Here is a 19631-nt window from a genome sequence, read left to right on the forward strand (position 1 = left end):
CGTCTGCTGAAGTTCACCAGATTCCTTCATGAGCTGCTACAACCCAAGAACTCTGAAAAAACTACCCGAACAAAAGCAGCTGCAATTTAAAAATGCAGTTTTCTGGTGGTTTAAGGGAACTGAATCCACTCAGGAAAAAGACTGAGAAGTCCCAAAACCATCAAAGAGACAGGACATGGGATTTCATGTGAAAGTGTCAAGAAGTGAGACAGAGCAGCTAACCAGCAGCACTGAGCCTTCAGAGAAGATCAAAGTACCCTCAAGTGTCTGCTGGATGAAAGCCAGGTGAGTTACCTGTAGACTTGTTCACTACACCTTAGCAAAGAGGATAAAGGAACATTTGACCTTCAACCTTCACAAGCTTACTGCCACCCAACATAACTAACTCCCATTGTTTTGGTTGCAGCCAGGAGCCAACAAAAAGCTGGATGCATTAATCCCACATGTACATCTGTATCCCACTGGGTTGCCAATTACATCATGATATAAAGTAGTTCTGTGGACAAATATTCTTTGCACCAAACTCACGCACTGAGTCCTGAGGTAAGAAAAATCTGTTCTGCTCCTTAATGAGACCAGAATTTGGCAAGGTGCCAGTCATGTCCAGTGACTGCCAATCTGGCAGTGTTATCTCCAAAGGGAGATCAGGATTCTGCCACATTGGATTAATGATTAATGGGGGAGAAAAGAATCTCCATGGGACTCATAAAAGACCCATGAATGATGAGCTATAAACAATATCTTTCTTTTTTTTTTTTAAATAAGGAAGAGGTTCTTCCTGATGAATGCCAGCTGAGGTGTGAGCCTCTGACCACACAGGTCAAGAAAGCTTCTACAGCAGATTGGCTGAGAAAAAATACAACCTTTTAGAATTTGATCCTTGTGAAAGGAAACCAGTCTATTTGTTTAGTTATATTTCTCTACCAACTATTGTCATATATTTTTGAAACCGAGTTATTTGGGATGTTGTACAGAAACATTTGCCTTTGTGTTTATGTTAAACTAGTGTATGAGTTAATAATTTCAAGGTGATGCCCATTACTGTGTATAATGAGTATTGAGACCGGGTTCCCAAAATACTCTGATAAATGCCAGATCCTCCAGACAATGATACATTGAATATAAAGGGTGTGAAAAGGCGATTCTAAAGATGCTACACGAAGTCCTGGAAAAGCAATAGTGTTGAGTGAAGAGAAATCTTCAGTTAACAACAGGAGCACTGTCTGTAACGAAGCACAATAGCAGGCTAGAGCTGAACTGATGTTTATTTTACATATTTCATATCACCTACAAATTGTCTTTCTTGACTTTGGATGTACTTCATTTACTATTTTGTCACTAGAAGAAAGTCTTTTGTCTCTTGAAAGTAAAGAAAGTACCTGTTTCAATTATACTGTGTGTTATTTAAAAACTTTAATTGCAGGTATCCACAGATACATTTGAGGGAAAAAAAAAAGTAAAGACTGATTGGGGAACATGTCAGTCTATAAATATAAAGGAATAATAATCAGAAACAATGCCTCTCAAGAAAAACACATTTTCAAACAGAACAAACCTTTAAAACCATCGGGATAGACTTCAGGAAGGAATTTAGTGCTGATGTCTCCCTGAACAAAGCGTGGATGGGTGATCACTTCTCGTAGTAAAGAAATATTGTGAGCCACACCTGAAAACAAAACATCAATACAAAATCAGGTAAACATATTTATCACAAATTACAGTAGGAAACAACTTGTAAAAATATGAGCTCTTATCTTTGTAGAATAAATATTTGTCCACAACTCAGAGACCATAGTGCTGATGTAATCAATACAGATTTACCAGTTTTGCACCACTCCTGCCTCACTATATCCTCCTTAAACAGTCAGTTCAGTTAAGAAGTAAACCTTCCAAATTTTCACTTCACCGCGCCCAATTCAATCACCTAGTTAAGTCTAAGACAGCAAGCACAACCAAGAGACTTTTGCTTCAATCCTAGCAGATGGAGGCAAGACCAGAGCCACCTCCTTGCAATGACAGATGAGTCATGAGCATAAGTACCAGCTCAGTTCCAGTGAACCTTGGGGCCCACCTTGTCATCCAGCCACCTTTATATACACGCTCCTCTGGGGAAGAAATCCACTGCATTACACTCCAATCATAGCTATGAAAGACAGCACAAAAAATTCTCTCATATAAAATTATAACATTTTTGTCATTTTTAAGTCATAAGAGACTCCTGTGGAACTTACAAAACAAGAACATCCATTGCTTGCTCCATATATACCTTTATCCAATCTTGTCTGGCCAATTCTTTCATTGAATGCCCTGTCCCTGCTTTAGCGCCATTCCATGACCCTGCTTGGCATATAGTCCACTCCTCCTCCAAAAAAATTCTTCAACTAGCAGATTACTTATCATAGAGCCCTTATAGCCACCTGATTTTTTTCTGAATTTCTTCATCTCCTTTCATTCCACTTCTCAGCCTATCTTGTCTTTCTTCTTTTTCGTATTTTTCATTCCCTTCTTTTCCCCTGCTTTATGTGCCAACAAAGACACACAACTTCTAACAAATGCAACCTAAAGCTACACAGATCAAAGGATGCTGCCAGTCTTAGCCCAGTATTTGCACATCCTCCGCCCCTTCCTCACAGATGAGTAAAAGAATAATTTGTTTTCTCGAAGAGGAAAGGAATAAACCATATCCTATTTCCAGTATAGGCTGGAAAAAATGTAACCAGGAGTAGATGTCAGCACAAAATATGTACTCAGCATAGTTAACATTGGGAAAAGATTGCCTAGAGAAAGATTCTCGAGTCAGTGAAAACGTTTAAAAACATATTAAAGAAGCACCTGTCAAGATGCAGATACAGTTGGTATACCTTAGTTCAGGTAGGGGGACTAGATGACTCTCTGCGACCCTTCAAGCTTTGTTTTTCTTTGAATCTAACAGGGCTGTGTAAATAAGTAGCAATGCTAAACTGCACTTTGCCAGAAGTACTTGCAATCTAGCAATGAATATTATGGTCACTAAAAAGTATTTTCACAGAAATATTAAATCCAGATAAGTTTTTATAGGAACTGGGGGAGGAAAACAGGTGCAAAAAAATCTGAGAAAAAAATCCCCAGATAATTTAACTTATCTTCTGCTTACTGCACTCCAAACAATTTTCAAAGAGAAGATACTCCCTCTTTTTAGAGTAGGACACAGGTCATGTCTCGAAACAAAAGTTTAAGATTATGCAGGTAAGAGAAAAACACCAACTTCATCTCAATTGTCTTCTCAATTTTGGAAAGAGATTGTAGAAGGAAATTTGAAGAGCCACTACAGTTCAATCCCAACATGACTAAACCAGAATAACACTACCTCATAAACATCAATATTTCTTAAGAGACACTGAAGTAGGTGTGCAATTCAGGAGCAGAAACTGTCAGCGCTGGCTGCGGCTGTGGCATCCATTCCAGGCGTGGATAAATAAGGAAGCTGCTATAGGGAAGCGGTTATCCAGCCTCAGCCTTCAGGAAATACAAAGTAATTCAAATTCTTTCCTCTCAGTGTCGGCAGGCAACTCCGAATCACATTGCATTTTCCAGGTCTTAGGTGCACATCCCATAGTATAAAATGCAGAGCACATCACAAGCCAGTTCATCTTGTAAAAATTTGTCTGTGCATCCACCTCTCTTCTAAAGCACAAGGTTCTGAACTTCAATTTTAGATATGTTTACTTACAAGCTATTGTGGTTAATACAATGATGACATAATTCTGAAAGTTATTTGCACATTTTTTTTCTAACAGCTCTAGTTTAAAATAACATGAATAAGATTCACCGTAAACTCAGGTCTCTCAACTGTAAATTAAGCTATCTGGATTTTTTTCCCCTATTGAGATCTCGCCAAAGCAAAAACACCAGCAGTACAGCAACTGCAAATTGCTGTAGCTACATAAGGAGATTCTTTTGCACTCCTACATCTTTTCCCTTTGTGTTTTTCCAGTTTAGAAGCTTGAATAACATTCTTGTTATCTTATATGCAGACCAGTTCAAACGGTTTCAAAGCTTTTTCCCCCTCCAGTCTGCTGCTGGTGTGAATTTTCAGGCTCTCTGTGTGGCCGTCACTGAAACCACTTTCAACACATGGAGTCACACTCAGCCTCACTGAATCATGAAGTCATAGCTTTAAAGACTAGTTCATGAGCCATTAAGAAGCACATTACACAACCAGTTCAATGATGACAAGATAAAAAATTGACCATTTGATTAACAGAGCACCAGCCTCCTTGCTGCCTGTGACCTAGATAGTCATTCATGGACCCTGATCTCATAAATACTGAATAAAACTCACATTGCATCTCCACTAAACAAAAAAAAAGTAAGAACTTCTTATGCTAAATGACTGCAACTTTGAAGCAAGCAAAGTCTTTCCTTGGCTGATAAAAATTTCACCCAAAATTTCCCATTAGAATAGTAAGTTGAAATATCACAGAGATTTTTCATCTATTAAATACTGCTTCAGGACTATAATTAGAAGACAAAAAGGAGCTCTTCAATGCCCCCTGACTTTGAATCGAGGACTTAAACACGCTACAGTGTGTAACCAGATCATCTCATGTTTTTCTTTCTAAACTGCTACAAGATCCCTAGTGAGACGATGGCTGATGACAGATGACAGAGCTTAGTGTCTCAACTGACTGCCCCAAAAGACCTGAAATCAAAAAAATACTGTGAGTATCTTAATTATTTCCAACTCCTGTGCACCAGAAAAATCAGTTTTCTGCAATGTTTTAAACTCCAAAATTCCTTTAACAAGTTCAACAGAGCAGAGAAGCCTAGGTGTTTCAGAAGCAATATAGTATATGTATTATACATATGCAAATTAAAATTTAATACACAACTGTTTCCCTTTAAAGAATGGTGAAAGGCTGTCTTTATCAGCCGCCGTGATCATTATGTGAGCAATGGCCGCACGGTTCATCTACTTCTCAAAACTGAGTTGATGCCTTTAGTGATGTTCCCAATCATATGGCTTAAAAAAAAAAAGTACCAGTGTAATCCTTCAGAAGTCTAGAAGTTTTAGATTTGCAATTTAGCGTGACCTCTGTCAAAGTTCATAAGGTCTCCATCTGTGTGTGAGTAACTGCGAGGCTACAGAAATATGGACCCCTAGAGCAGCTTGCTCCTGGCTACCTGCTGCTTCCAAAACACTGGCCAGACATCAGCCCCGCACTCTCCCAGGATCAAACAGAGGCTAACAGGCAGTGCTTATTTCATGCAAAGTTAGATGCTAAACTGAAGTATATTGTATTTATGCTGCAGTGGTTTTCAGGGAATTTTTCTTTTTTCTTCACCAGGTCTGCCAGGAACAAAATCACATTTGTTAACCTGACAAGCCATGACATTTCCAACAAACAAACAAAATCCTAAACTATATCAATTTATCTCCCCTCCAGAAAACAAAATTTCACTTCAGCATCATTTTTTTACACTGTTAAGACTGATGCAGAACTGCAGTTACAGTTATATTTTTCTTTTCTCTAAGTCAAAATATAATAAAAAACTAATCAATTTTCCTTGTACCTCTATTTTTTCATTTCACTTGGCTGTATTCTTTGTACAATATTACAGCAGTAGAAGCTCAATTTAAGATGCACTTCTTGGATTTCAATTTTGACACACTATTTTCCAGAATACATTTGTAAAAGAGAGTGGACTAGCATTTAAGTTCGAGATAAAATGAATTTTTTAAAATATACATTTGTATGCTTTATATGTAACATGCACGTATTCTTGAGGTTCAATTAATTTTTCAGTTAAATTGCAGTTATTGCCTAATGAATGCATCAGCACACTAAATAATCACCACATTGTTCCCCAGAGCTGATTAGAAACCACTATTTGAAGAAATCCTCATTAAGAAAAATAAAATTATAATCAGAAGAAATTACTCCCCATACTGCCTGCCTCTTTTTCTCGCCTCCTTCTCTTCCTCATTCTCTGGATTACATCTGCCTTAAAACACTCCTAAATATACCAGATTTTTCATTAACTTACAAACTGCAGCCTAACTCCTAACCTGTCTTCCCAAGAAAACACAAAGAAGAAAAAGAGAATAAAGTTAATTTATAGAAAACAAAAAATTTATAGCAGGTTAATGAACAGGATATCACACCACATTTTTACTCACTAAAAATCAGAACTTGGAATGCCAAGGCACAAAACCATAGGCGATGTTTTCACTATAAATATTTACTGACGCTAAACATATTCAGTGTTGATTAGCCTTTTTACAGTATTAAGCTTCTGTCATCTTGACGTCTGCAAACACAAATCTGCATTTATCCATGTAAACTTAATTGGAGTCCTACATGCCTCTATGTAGATAAGCCGTTGAATATACTTAACTTGCTGAAAATTTCAGATTGTGCAAAGTGGAATAGAAAGAACTTTATCTGCATACTTACTGATGGCAAAAAAAACGTATAGAGTACAGTACCAGAGGTTTCTCTTTCTAAACAAAAATAGCAAAGCTAAATTATCACTAATTTAAATGCTGAATAAGAATAAATGGTATGAAGTTTAGGAGGCATCTCAGTTGATGCCTTTAACCAAAAATTAAAAAAAATAAAAATAAAAATTAAACCAGCTCTGCTCTGAGCATTATAAAACACTGATTATGTCACTCTCCACTCAAAACTAGAATATTATCATTGATTGCACAGACTATGAAAATGCCATTTTCAACACATGAAAGTCCATTATTACTACTCAGCTAGCCTCCATGTTTGCAATTCCAAAAGTTGCCATAATATTGCCTAAAATCTTCAGCATTCAACTGTTTAATTATCTTTCAAAGCCTGTGTTTTGCTTCAATTCACTTCAGAGTAGGCAATCTATATACAAAGCGCCAACCCAAAAGCAAGAAGAAAGGCCTTTATAGCTTTGTAATTTTACTACACAAACATCCATATAAAGTTCTCACACAGAATCAGTACACCACCAACCATCAAAAATGAGCATCTATTTCTATTTAAAAATTAATTCTTTTAGATATTAAAGTCTGGAGCTCACAGAACACAGACCAGAATAAAGGGGGGGAAAACAAAAGAGGGGGAAAGCAAATAATATATGTTAATATCCTACAGTAAATATCTAAATATTAGAAGTGTTGTGGAGTCTCCTTCTCTGGAGACATTCAAGACCCACCTGGACATGTTCCTGTGCGACCTCACCTAGGCGTTCCTGCTCCAGCAGGGGGATTGGACTAGATGATCTTTTGAGGTCCCTTCCAATCCCAAACATACTGTGATGCTGTGATACTGTGATAGTTCAAAATGAAACTAGATTTTGTACTGCATGCACTTCTAAACTTCTTAATAAGATTAAACAGTCAATTATTTATGGTGTTAGCAAACACATACGAATGTTTCAATCAGTAGAATAAGTGAAAGCAGAAGTTAAGCAGGCTTTGTCAAGAACAAGTGAAAGCAAATGGATGGCCACCCTGCCATCACCCTCTCGCCAACCACCCCTTTACTCTAAAGGGGAATAGAACAGCAAGACAACATTAAGTCTAAGGGACATAACTAGAAATAACAGCGTTTGTCTTTCCACACCTCCTCAGCCTGTCACACTGCATTTCTTGTAGTTTTTCACGGCCACAACTCTTTTTTTATTATTTAAAAAAAAAAATAAATCTGACAACAAAAAAGTTCTTCTCCTGCCGAAATAGCATTGCCTTCCTCTTTCACCTGATCAGCCTATGCTTTAATTGCCCTTCCCTCTTTCTCCTCCATAGTGCAGTGGTCCATAACCCTTCCTAAATTACAGGCCACGAGGTTCCACTGCCAAACTGCCATTCACACTTCCCCCCCGCCTCCAGCCCTGCAACTGGCTTCAGAAAGAAAGAAGAGGTGAAACAGGATAAGAATCTTCCACCATGCTGGTGTCTGTGCCCCAAGCTGATGTTACTGAGCACCCCGCAACAGTCTCTTCCAGTGGTTTTGAACTGAGTACATTGCTTTCCCTTCTTCGGGTTCTGATTCCACACCGACAGAGTCAGGAACCCTCAGGTCCCTGTTGCAAAGGGTCAGAGAGAATGCAGAGACTTACAGAACTCCCAGCCCCTGAACCCTCAGCTATGCGAAGGGGAGAATCCACAGCTGGGTTGTACAACATGTCGCAGCACATGTTTAAAGGACAACCAGGAATATAAGGCCTGTTTCATTCTGTTTAAAAAAACAGACACTATGCGCTTTCTGCAGCAAAACTGGTTTACATACAAATATCAGTTTGTTCGCAGTATCAGTGAGCGTATTTGTGTACCTGCACAGGATCAGAATATAGAAGAGTATAAAACTTACAAAAGTATCATTACCATTGAGAAGTGTCTTTTAAGTTAAAATATAAAAGACAAAACCATTCAGTAATTGATGATGCTTGGATTTAATTAAAGTTTATTGGGAAAACCCTTGTACCCGACAACTCATTTGTTTGAAATATATTATAAAATATTAAAACTAAAGTGGAGGGCTTTTGTTGAATGCATTTTCTTGGATAGCCAAGGCCTTCTCCACAATACTAAGCACATCACTCTTTTTCCTCCCAATTAGTGTGTTTACAGCTGCAAAAACTCAAGACAACAGCTTCTGCTGCCACTTTTCTGGCAGGTCTCCATTCATAATGGAGAGTTAACTTCTACATCCCTGTTCACCTCAAACATCCACCAGACTTACTTACCACTTGACTGTTTCCTTTTCTGTGATTGCCCCTCACTACACAAAGGATATTGAGGTGCTGAAGAGAGTTCAGAGAAGGGCAATGAAACTGATGAGGGGTCTGGAGCACAAGTCTGATGAGGAGCAGCTGAGGGAACTGGGGCTGTTTGGCCTGGAGAAAAGGAGGCTGAGGGGAGACCTTATCGCTGTCTACAGCTACCTGAAAGGAGGTTGTAGTAGGGAGGGTGTTGGTTTCTTCTCCCAAGTAGCAAGTGACAGAACAAGAGGAAATGGCCTCAAGTTGTGCCAGGGAACATTCAGATTGGATATTAGGAAACAATTCTTCACAGAAAGGGTTATCAGGCATTGGAACAGGCTGCCCAGGGCAGTGGTTGAGTCACCATCCCTGGAGGTGTTTGAAAGACATATAGATGAGGTTCTTAGGGGGCTGGTTTAGTGACAGTGTTAGGCTAATGGTTGGGCTCGATCATCTTGAGGGTCTCTTCCAATCAAATTTTTGTATGATTGTTTTACTCCATACTGGAAGATCTCCTCCTGGTTAGTGGCTCCCTTAACCCTCCCTTATTTCCTTGATCTATCTGCTGCTTACTGTGTCCTCAGATGCTCTTTTTTCCACTTTCTCCCAAATGGTCCACTATATTCCTCTGTCTCCACAGCAAGCAATATCTCCACAGGTAACAGTTTCCTTTACACAAAGACTGTTAATTTCATGTTACTGCTTTCTATTCAAATCAGCAGGGAAGATAAAAAGCAAACAGAGGTTGAAGGAAAGATTACAGGAATCTCTGCACTCTAGGATATGAGTTATCTGCCCAATCAGACCTCTGGTGAACTGATAATCGGTTCTACTTGCTGCATAAACATGCCCATTTCTTTTATTTAAATAAAGGCAATTTTCATGCACAAACTTTCCAGAATTTCATATTGGGTTTTATATACGCCTTTAAATGAACAGATTATTCAGCATCATAAATTAGATGACAAACACATGCTAAACTCTTAGAGAAACTGAGAAGAGGGAAATCACGAGCTATGTTGACACAATACTAGACACACTGAAAGGCACTCTTCCAATACTCTAATTTCTGTTATTCAGATTAAAAAAAGAAGAAACAAAACCCTAAGTTTCTGAAGAAAAGTGGCATAAAACAAGAGAACTAACAGAAACGCAAGCTCACAAGAAACAACTCATGCCTCATCCCAACAACCAGTGTTTCTATGCTTCACTGACCTCTTGAACTCTCCGGTATTCACAAATTCTCCAGTAATCACTGGATAAAATGAAAAGTGTATCTGCTTGAGACAGATCTGGGTTAGACCTCGAACATTAACCATACCTGAACTATACTGGAAGATCCACAGGTTAAAATGTTACCTAATTAGATCCTTCCTCATTCAGAAGACTTAACTGAGATTTTCAGATCAGTTCTCAAGAGAGGAGTCGGTTCCTATCAGAATAATTTATATTGTAAAAGCCCTTAGGAGATCATTTAATCCAACCCACCACTCAAAGAAGTGCTACCCTAGACTTCTACCTGCTCCTATTAATAACACTGTAGACACTACATGGCAAATAAGATGCAGATTACATACCCATGACCACACTGAATCTATCTTGAGTTAGTCACATTGTTAGCATCTACCAACAAACCAGCTGTACGATTTCTTATTTTAGTTGTCACCAGCCCAAAACTGTAACAAAATGTTTAGGCAATAGGCATTTTCAGAGCATAAGATTTTCACAAATATTGTCATTTATTTGATTTATTCAGCACTTTTAATCTAGATACTTTTATTACAGGTACTATACGATGCAGTCTTGGCTGCTTAAAATATTATTTACTCAAATTTTTCACATCTGCTTTCTTTGCAGGTATTAGATTACATTGTTTGAAAAATTAATTAATTTAATTTCATTCATGATTTCATCAGGCAGATTTAACCAGGAGGAACAGCTGAACCACGGATTCAAGGCCAGGTAATACTGAGTCCTCGTCCATAAAGACTGTGGTCTGAGGATTTTTTTCTCTGTAAGTAGAACGGAGCTAAAAGGGAACAGGTAACTCTTGGATATCCTAAAGCTACATCAGTAGAAACTGAATTTCTGTTCATACAGCCAGCAGACAAGGAGCAGCAGAGAAGGTCCTTGCACTTCACACTGTCAGCATGCCTCAGCCCAGCCTGGATGGGTCACCTCCTGGAGGGTCTCTGTGCCACTTCAGTCTCTGCATTCTCTGCTGGGACTGCAACGAATGACATTATACGGTGGCATTTGTTCCAGGAGGACATTTGTCTTCAAGGAACTGGGTAAAGACCACTGATTTCACGCAGGTCAGCAAGCAACCATCAAAATATTAGTGACTGAAAGTCCTTATCAACTTTTGCCTGCTTTGAACTGGTGACACAGAAGTGATGGGAAAGACTCCATCTTCCATTAGCAGTCCCTGAGCTACCCATTAGATGGTCCTTGACCTGCTACCGAGTCACCCCATCCCATTCCCACCCTATGTGAGTGAACGGGCATTTTTGCTTACAGAAATGTTGCAATTCTCGGGAATTTAAAATCTAAATTCTCACAGTGTGCATTATCAGTACAATTCACACAGACTTCAGCTAGTAATGCTCAGCTAAAATGCTTTGTAGCTCAGACTTGTTCGTTACAGGGAAAAATACACTGTCTCTAAAACACAAAATCGAACCTAAGAGCTGCTTCCAAGGCAATTGGGAGGGGCTGTGTGGTGTTTCGGAAACAGGAATACAGAACACACTATTCAGGAAGGCTGTGGTGATCTCTAAATAGTTATGTACAGGCTCACTATTAAAATATAAAACCTAGTAACTTCTAAGCTAGGTAAATAACTATTCCATATCTTTTACCACTTATAACAACTCAGTTATGGACAAGACTTCACATAATGCACTTTCACATAAGGTCACGGTGGTTTAATATGGGTTTACATGGCACCTACCATTTTGAAGCAAAAAATATACACAATCGTTATAGAAAAAAAGTGCATGAAACTGCTTTAGCTTTTCTGATGTTTAATTATTTTTGTCCATTTAAAATACCAATATTTTACTACTTCTGCATCACCTGTTAGGCTTACTTGAACTTACTAAATACAACTCCTCTGAACAAGGAGAAGTTCTGTACATGTCAATGCAGTTCAGAACATTACAGATAGGACTGTTTCTACAAACTGCCATATCGAGTATCATTCACACTAGGCAAATAAAAGAGTGTTCTGGAAATTCACCTACTTTTGAAATCTGTGCTGAAGTAAAGTTTGTCCTTTGTAATACTTTTTAAAAATGCATTTCCCCCCCCTAGTTTATTTATTATATATTTATTATTTATTTATTACCTCTTTCAATGTTTATAACAGATTATGAGCTTTTTCACAGGTAAAATACTACAGAGGTATCAGGTACAAACACTTAAATGCATACATGCATACTAATAAAAGACTGGAAAAAAATCAAGAATGTAAATCAGTAATTTTCATATGTAAGATGTCATATCCTTTGTAGGTATCTATATATCTGTGTATAATACCTAAGAACAAACAATCAAGTTCCATCCATATTATAGCACACTATAAAAGACCATGCTCCACACACAATTCCAATATCCTCATTAACTATAATCCTTCTAGCATAATTTACCATTAATTCCTACTGAGTTTGAATCCGGGGCCTGCCTCCATTAAAAACAAAACAAAAAACCCCATACCACCTCACATCAGTCTAGCTATAGTGATATAATTTTCCCTCTCAAATAAATTTATTCAGCTGATATACAGCATGGGTTTACATCAGCACATTGCACTGCAATAGTCTAACAGCTCAAGCTGCACCACTATAAATCCACTTCAAAGTCATGCAGCTCATTTACAGTGGCTAATCCTACCACCTATCCAGCTACACCGTGGTAGAGGCATGGTCATTTTCCCCTAGACAGATATATCTTTCTAGTCTGACACGGCATCTGTACTACTCAGCAGTCAGCATTAAAGCCAAATCAAGTTTTATAGAAACACTCATAGGATTGTCTGCTATACAAGGTCTCTCCTGCTCTTCCTCCCAGCCATTCCAAGGAGAAATGAAATAAGCGTTTCAAGTCCTCCTCCCATCTCAAACTATGGAACAACCTGCCCGGCAACCAAAATAAGGAACAACAGAAGCAAATCTTCCAACAGTTTCCTTCCCATCTACCCTTGTTCTTCAAATATACTGACTAGTAATGAAAAAAATAACTTCCCCAAACGCTCAGATTTTTGCCACATTACAGCTCCTTTCTCTAGTCATCCCTAGGAAAAGAAATGATTAAAAAAAAGCATTTTTTCCCCTCTCCTATGAGTTTTCCTTTTTATTTTCCACAAGACACAGAGGAAGATCTAAAGATTTCTCCTACACAAACAATGACTTTGCCCTCTAAAACTCAAAAGGAGTTAAAGTGGTCATGGTTGACTCACCTCTGCTGCTTTAAAAGCCAGAACAGCTACTTCTAGGCAGTCAGTCAGCAAGAGCTGCAACACATTCTGATCATCAGTCTACATCTGTATTATCTGTATTTGCCCAAACTTAAACAATTACCTTCAAAATAAGTTTAGATATATAGATATAAATATATATATATATACACACACACACACACATATACAACCAAATACTGCATTGTGATATTATTTGGTCATAATCAATGTATTCAACTGCTCTAAAACAGCAACTACTTTGAATTTCTTACAGCGTAGTAGCCTTTTTCCCCCCTCCATAACATAACAAATTATGCTACCATTTTGTGAAAATTATTATGAGTTTAAGGAAACAATTTGAATATTTATCTCATAATATTCAAGCAAAAACAATGAAAGAGAAAAAAATGAAGTCTCTTTAGATTTGATGTATCTTCTCAGCTTAATTAACACAATCTTTTCCTGTTTTAATTTGCACTTAAGAAGCAGGAAGTTTACTCAATTTGCTAATTACTACATTTTCAAGCTGTTTTCTTGAAATAGATGGCAGCCTATCACACTAGGAACCCAAATTTCAGTAGTTACCTCGAATTACGTAATTGTCTAAAGCCTCCTCCATTCTTTTCAGTGCTTCAGCTCTATTAGAGCCATAAGTAATCAGCTAAAAGAAAAAAAAATGTATTTAAGTTACTTAGAAATGAGATAGTTCGTCTCTAGATTCTGAATAGCATTTAAAATGAAAATGGTTTATACAATTCCTGCAGCCACAAAAACATTTCTCGCACATTACTGTATCTATGCTTCAGAGAGTCTCTAAGATATCAAGAGAAAAACCAAGATCTCTTAACCCATTCAATGAAAGAAGGCCAGACACTTTTCCTTCATAAAACTCAGAGCATCCAAATAAGCTCCCTCCTCTTCTTTACATGCACAGAAAATTAGAGAAGAGGTTCAATATCTAGCGGACCCTTCTGCCTTCTAATGCTCAACCGACTTCTAAGATGTATGATTTTTTTTGACAGCTGAACTCCAACTATAATGTCATATTTTCATTTTACCAATATGTTACTGTCAGAATCCTCCTAATAATCAGAAACTACAAGACAAATACATCACGGTGTCAAAGATAAAAACCCATTTGTTTAGAAGTGACAGTAAATTTCCTCTAGTCCACACCTTACTTCACTTCTTCCCTATTCCCTTGAGCCATGTTACACCTAGAACCTTTCAAATGCCCATTTACCAATCCTTCAACATACTCTCCCTCCTTTAAAAGATCTGTTTGTAAAATTAGTGTATCGTACCTTTAGAATATTGAAAAATAATCAACTCACTTTTGAGATCATAGGGTCATAATAAATGCTAATATCGCTTCCTTGTTGTATGCCACTGTCAACACGTACCTTCAAAAATAAGCAAAAATAATTATAAATGAGGAAAAAAATATTTCAACATGAGATCAAATCTACCTGGTAGGCTTAAAACATGATGCCCATGAAGCTTATCACATACATTTGTTCCCCTTGAAGAACAAGAGTAATTATTTGTTTTCAAAGAAGCTAGGAGGGGGGAAGGGAAGCTTTATCCTCCACCAGGAAAAATACCTGCATGTTATTCTCCCCTTTAAAAGGAAACATGACTGCAATCTTCAGCTGATAGTTACAATTCTCTTTTTTTTTTCTCCTAGATTGTACAGTAAACACATAAAATTTGATCTAACAATTCGTATTACACACACTAAACTCCAATTCCTAACGCATGCAGTCCTGATTTAATCCTTGTAATAAAACAGTCGTAATTATTCTTCTGACTGACACCTGGCATGAAGGATGCCCCTTGATAATCACATCCTTTCTGCAGCTCTATGTAATCACGTCCCCCACATTCTGCTGCAGCCCTTCCGAGGGCTCCAGTAGGAACACAACCAGGGAGCGTTCAGCAGGGACTTCGGAGCTCTGCTTATCAGCTCCGTAGGAATACTGATCCCGTGGTTTTCATGTCTGTAACACTTTCCTTCTTTGCCTCACCCTCTCAACTGTAAAACATTTTTTTTTCTGTTGCTGCTCTTCCCCCGAGGCTTTAATGTTTACACAGCTTTTTCCATGGCTTTGCTTTGTAAGGACGCAGCCCCAATTAAAGCTCTGATTCTGCAGTATTCATGGAAAAAAAATAACACGAGTTCAAAAATTTCTTTTGAAGAGGCTGATTGCTGTTAACCAGGCAAGAAGTTAGTTAGTATATTGCTGATTCTTGTTTTCATCTCTCGGTTTGATTTCATCACTGTAGCAATGAGGTTAGCCATATAAAACTTTTCAAATGAGCAATTTCTGAGGAATAAATATTTATTAAATTGCTGCTTTTGAGTGCTGGAATTTGAAATATTTTTTTCAAAACTAATCAAAATAACTCGAGAGTGATAAACGCATTCTGGGGACCATAAGGATGGAGGGCTCTAATCAAAGCTGTTGAAGCAGTGGGGCTCCGATACACTGCACTGTAAAGGGGGTGAGAAAGAGGGTCCTGGAATCTCACTTAAATCTTCACCTGTGGGAAGGAACCTTTGTAATAAACAGCAGCTCATCTGTCTGCAGCAAGGCAGAAAAAGGTCAACGCAACGGCTGTTAGGCCTTTAATATTTTAATTTAGGCAATTATCAAGGGACCACATGTAGAACCTCTTGTCTACAGAATCCACATGAGGGCATGATGATGACTTTATTATCCAAATGACATAAAAAGATGCCCTAGTAGGTGTACTCACTTTCTTCAGTAAGAAACACTCTCTGACCAGTTTTTATGATGTTCTTTTTATTTTTAAAAAAGCATATACTTATTTGTATATTTGCATTTATATATTTATGCTTATATCTGCATATATTGTTCTTATATATTTCTGTTTATTTGTGTAGCATATTTATTCATATGTAAAGGTAGTAGCACTTCTGTAGCATTTTTATCGCATTTTACCTGGATGTGCTTTATCTATGCTTAACTAGGCCCCCCGCTACCCATATCAGGTACATTTAACATTAGCTACTGATGAGAGGGTAGTTCATACATGTTGTGATTACAGAGAAACATGCAGCGTATTTCCCAGCTCCCCTTCTTGTAACTGCTAAACCATCCTCCCTCCCAGGATGTTTGCCTATATATAAAGTCAATGCATACATTGTCAAATTCAAATCAGAAAAAAACAACTTATGTACTCAATCCTAGATAAATCCCTCGCCCACACTTTTTTGCAGCATACAGAAAATACATATATAAGATGTGAAGGTATGACAAACATACTCCACACACATACTTGAATTATACTGTGACTTTTGTCTCCAAAGTAGCACCTACGAAGCGATTACATGCAAGTGTTCAGGGGTGCTTTATATAGGCGTACATGTGCATGTAAGTATTTATACAGGTATACCATATTTTAACAAAGAAAAAAGCATCATATTCTAAGAAAATTACAGACTACATGACACAAAACCAGCCAGTATTATTCCTATCTATGGCTAAGAAATAACCCCTCATACAGCCATGCACATCAGTTCCACCAGCCCGAGCAGCTGACACATGGGCACAGGTAGACAATCAGAGCTAACCTGAAACATGGAAGAAATGAACTGACAGTGCATTGGGCAATACACTACTCAGAAGCCAAACTCACTGTGACACGCTACAAGTCTCCGCTAATTTTTTTTAAGCCAACTTGTTGACAATTCTAAAATCTAAAACATACAAAACAAACCCTGTGGCACAATGGGCCTGTAACGCTGAACTTTTTTAGTCGTATTAATTTTGTTCTTAGCAGCAGGACATTCTCAGGAGAGAAATTAGTTTCACAGTGGCAGAAAATATGTATTAAGACACCAAACCATGAGTGTCGACACAAAAATAGCTGTTCTATTTTTAATACGACAATAGAAGTAAACAGAACGAGAACAGCCCAGGCACTCCATATGAGCTCCTCAAACCATTGCTCTGAACCCTCCAGCGTAATTAGAATTTCTTTCTTCGGTACCACGATGGACCACGTGAAGCGATCAGGCATCTCCCACCCTTCATTTTCAATTCACCTCTCCGCCTAAGCACAACTCCCAGCCCACCCCGTCTACCTGACAAGTGACAGCCCAATCTGATTAAATGCTTGCAAGGGAGGGGACTCATGGGCCTCCATGACAGGCCAAAAGTGATCACCATGGAGATACATAATTACAGCTGTCAACGCGTCTACTGTCCTGCTGGCATCAATTTGATTGCTCCCAGCAATAATGATAGACAAAGCTTAGTGTGCACTCTCCTGCACCCAATCACTTTATCTATTCCGTGGTCCATTTAGCTGACATGCAACATTCACACAAGCAAATAACAGCAGTAAGCAGAACATTCAAGGCATTTTAATTGTTTTTTCTTTGTATGGATGGCTCACAAGCGCAAATGTTATTACATAAAACTCCTGCTGCAGCATTAATTGAAGAAAGATTTGGTGGGACAAAGACTGTAGGGGGTACAGTTTGTCCATTATCACTTGTACTTTCAACAGGTCTCACGTTTGGAAAATTGCAAATTGCAAAAACTTGCAAGGGCAAAATGTTTGACATCCTGTTAGCTGTTACAACATGGTGAAAACTTCTAACAACCACTGGAGTATTCATTATAAATTCTTATTAAATACTCTCTTTGTTTCATTAAAAAAAAGTTAAGATACATCCAATGATACCTTTTTCACTCATCTCCTCTTTAAGATCACATTGTGCCTTTTAGATCTTCAAAATTTTTTCCTGCTTTCAGGCTTTGAACACAGCATGAAGCCTTAAAGACCAGAAAGGGTCAGGTCCCTTTGGAAAGTACATGGGCAAAAACAATTTAAGAAGCAAAATAAATCATATATCCAATAACATCTCCACATTTAAGATTCCTCCTGTAATCTCTCTCTATTTTCTGTGCAAGCAATCAGACTGAATAATCGTATTCACAGATGGTACAGCCTTGTCATTCCACTGACTGACACAATGTCATGTATATGTGCACTTATGGCTTAGACTACCTTGATTTTACAGCAAGGCTGTGTCCTTGTTCTTTACACATGGCAGAAAACACTGTTTGTTAAACAGCTGTTCCATATAGTTAGAATGCATCCTGAAACGTGTAATAATAGCTGTAATAAATTTCCTCTTTAAAGTCTGCAAAGCTAAACAAAAACCACTGGCGGTTTCGAACTGGTGTCCCCAGTTCACTGTGCTTAAAGGGCTGACTCAGCATTTCACTCCTTCTATTCACCACGGCCGCTTTACTAAAGCTGCATTTGAAAACCTTAAGCTGAAAGTTATAGAACGTTAACAAAATACGTCAACACATAATGGTTTTCTGTTATACCAAATTTGAACATTTTAAACCCAGTTTGGAACTGCACAATTTTAAGCAGTTTTTCAGGCTGCACAAGTATTACCATGTCCTGTCCCCTCCCAGCAAAAAAATGGAAAAAAGGCCTGATTTACAAAGCTGCTGAGTACTTATAGTCCAAGTCTGTAAAAGAAACACTCGGCACCTACAACAACCAGAACCAAGTTACTTACACTCGGCAAATGCAAAGGCTCCTGATACTGAGACAGTTTACCAATGGATGGCAAGCCAAAAGATTTGTAGGGGTCCTGAAATAAAATTCAACATGAGACAGCATTCAGCTTTTACAGATGCAGAGAAGATAATATTAAAAAGCTTGAAGTCTAACAGAAACAATGGCTGGAATAACTTTGTTTTCTTCCCCAGAAGTACTTGTGTTGAGGTACATTTCTTCAGACCCCTGTGACTCCAAATAAAGAACTGGAAGCATATATATTCTCTTTCACCACAGTCAAGAAACAGGAAAGAAGTGTTCTGCACAGAGCTACAGTATACCACCAAAGCACACAAAGATGACATTTTCATTTGCTATATTATGCCTTGGAAGATGGACAGGAAAGTATTCAGAAGGGTGGAGTTGAGAAGAGAGTATAAGGAAAAAAATGTAAAACTTCAAAAAAATTTAAAAACTTTTAAAAATTCAAAAATTTAGAAGGGCAGTTAGAAATCAAGCTGACCTTTATGTCTTTGGAAACTGCAAATCTCCTAAATAATGCAGTACCAATATAAACTTAATAGAAGAGCAAATAAACATATGGCCTACAGAATAACCAAACTCATGGCAAAGTAGTTGGGTCCATTGCTTGTAAATGTGAGGGAATCTAATTTGAACAACAAAAAAAGCCCAAGCATCAGTGTCCTGGGTTTGCTTACTTCAGGGTAAAGCCTGCTCATACTTACAACAGCTTCCACAGCAATCACTGGGCAAATATTTATTCTTTATCCAAATCGTTCATATAATTTGAATAGAGTGCACTGAAGAGTATGTGCACATCACGAAGAGAAAGAAAAAAAATGCCTTCCCTTGGGTCACAAAAGCCACAATA

The 19631-nt window shown here is 38.0% G+C and overlaps 1 protein-coding gene across 1 annotated transcript in view; it reads right to left on the reverse strand.

Annotated features, from left to right (window-relative positions):
• Positions 1-19631, reverse strand: part of PCCA (propionyl-CoA carboxylase subunit alpha) — a 285773-nt gene that overhangs the window by 146693 nt on the left and 119449 nt on the right. Inside the window, exons 14-17 of the mRNA XM_080356435.1 lie at positions 18759-18833; positions 14521-14589; positions 13772-13847; positions 1556-1666 (exon numbers count right to left, since the gene is read on the reverse strand). Of these exons, the coding sequence (XP_080212561.1) occupies positions 1556-1666; positions 13772-13847; positions 14521-14589; positions 18759-18833 (331 nt within the window). The remainder of the gene's footprint in view (positions 1-1555; positions 1667-13771; positions 13848-14520; positions 14590-18758; positions 18834-19631) is intronic.

The sequence above is a fragment of the Nesoenas mayeri genome (genome assembly GCF_963082525.1).
Source record: "Nesoenas mayeri genome assembly, chromosome: 1".
NCBI classification, from domain to species: Eukaryota; Metazoa; Chordata; class Aves; order Columbiformes; family Columbidae; genus Nesoenas; species Nesoenas mayeri.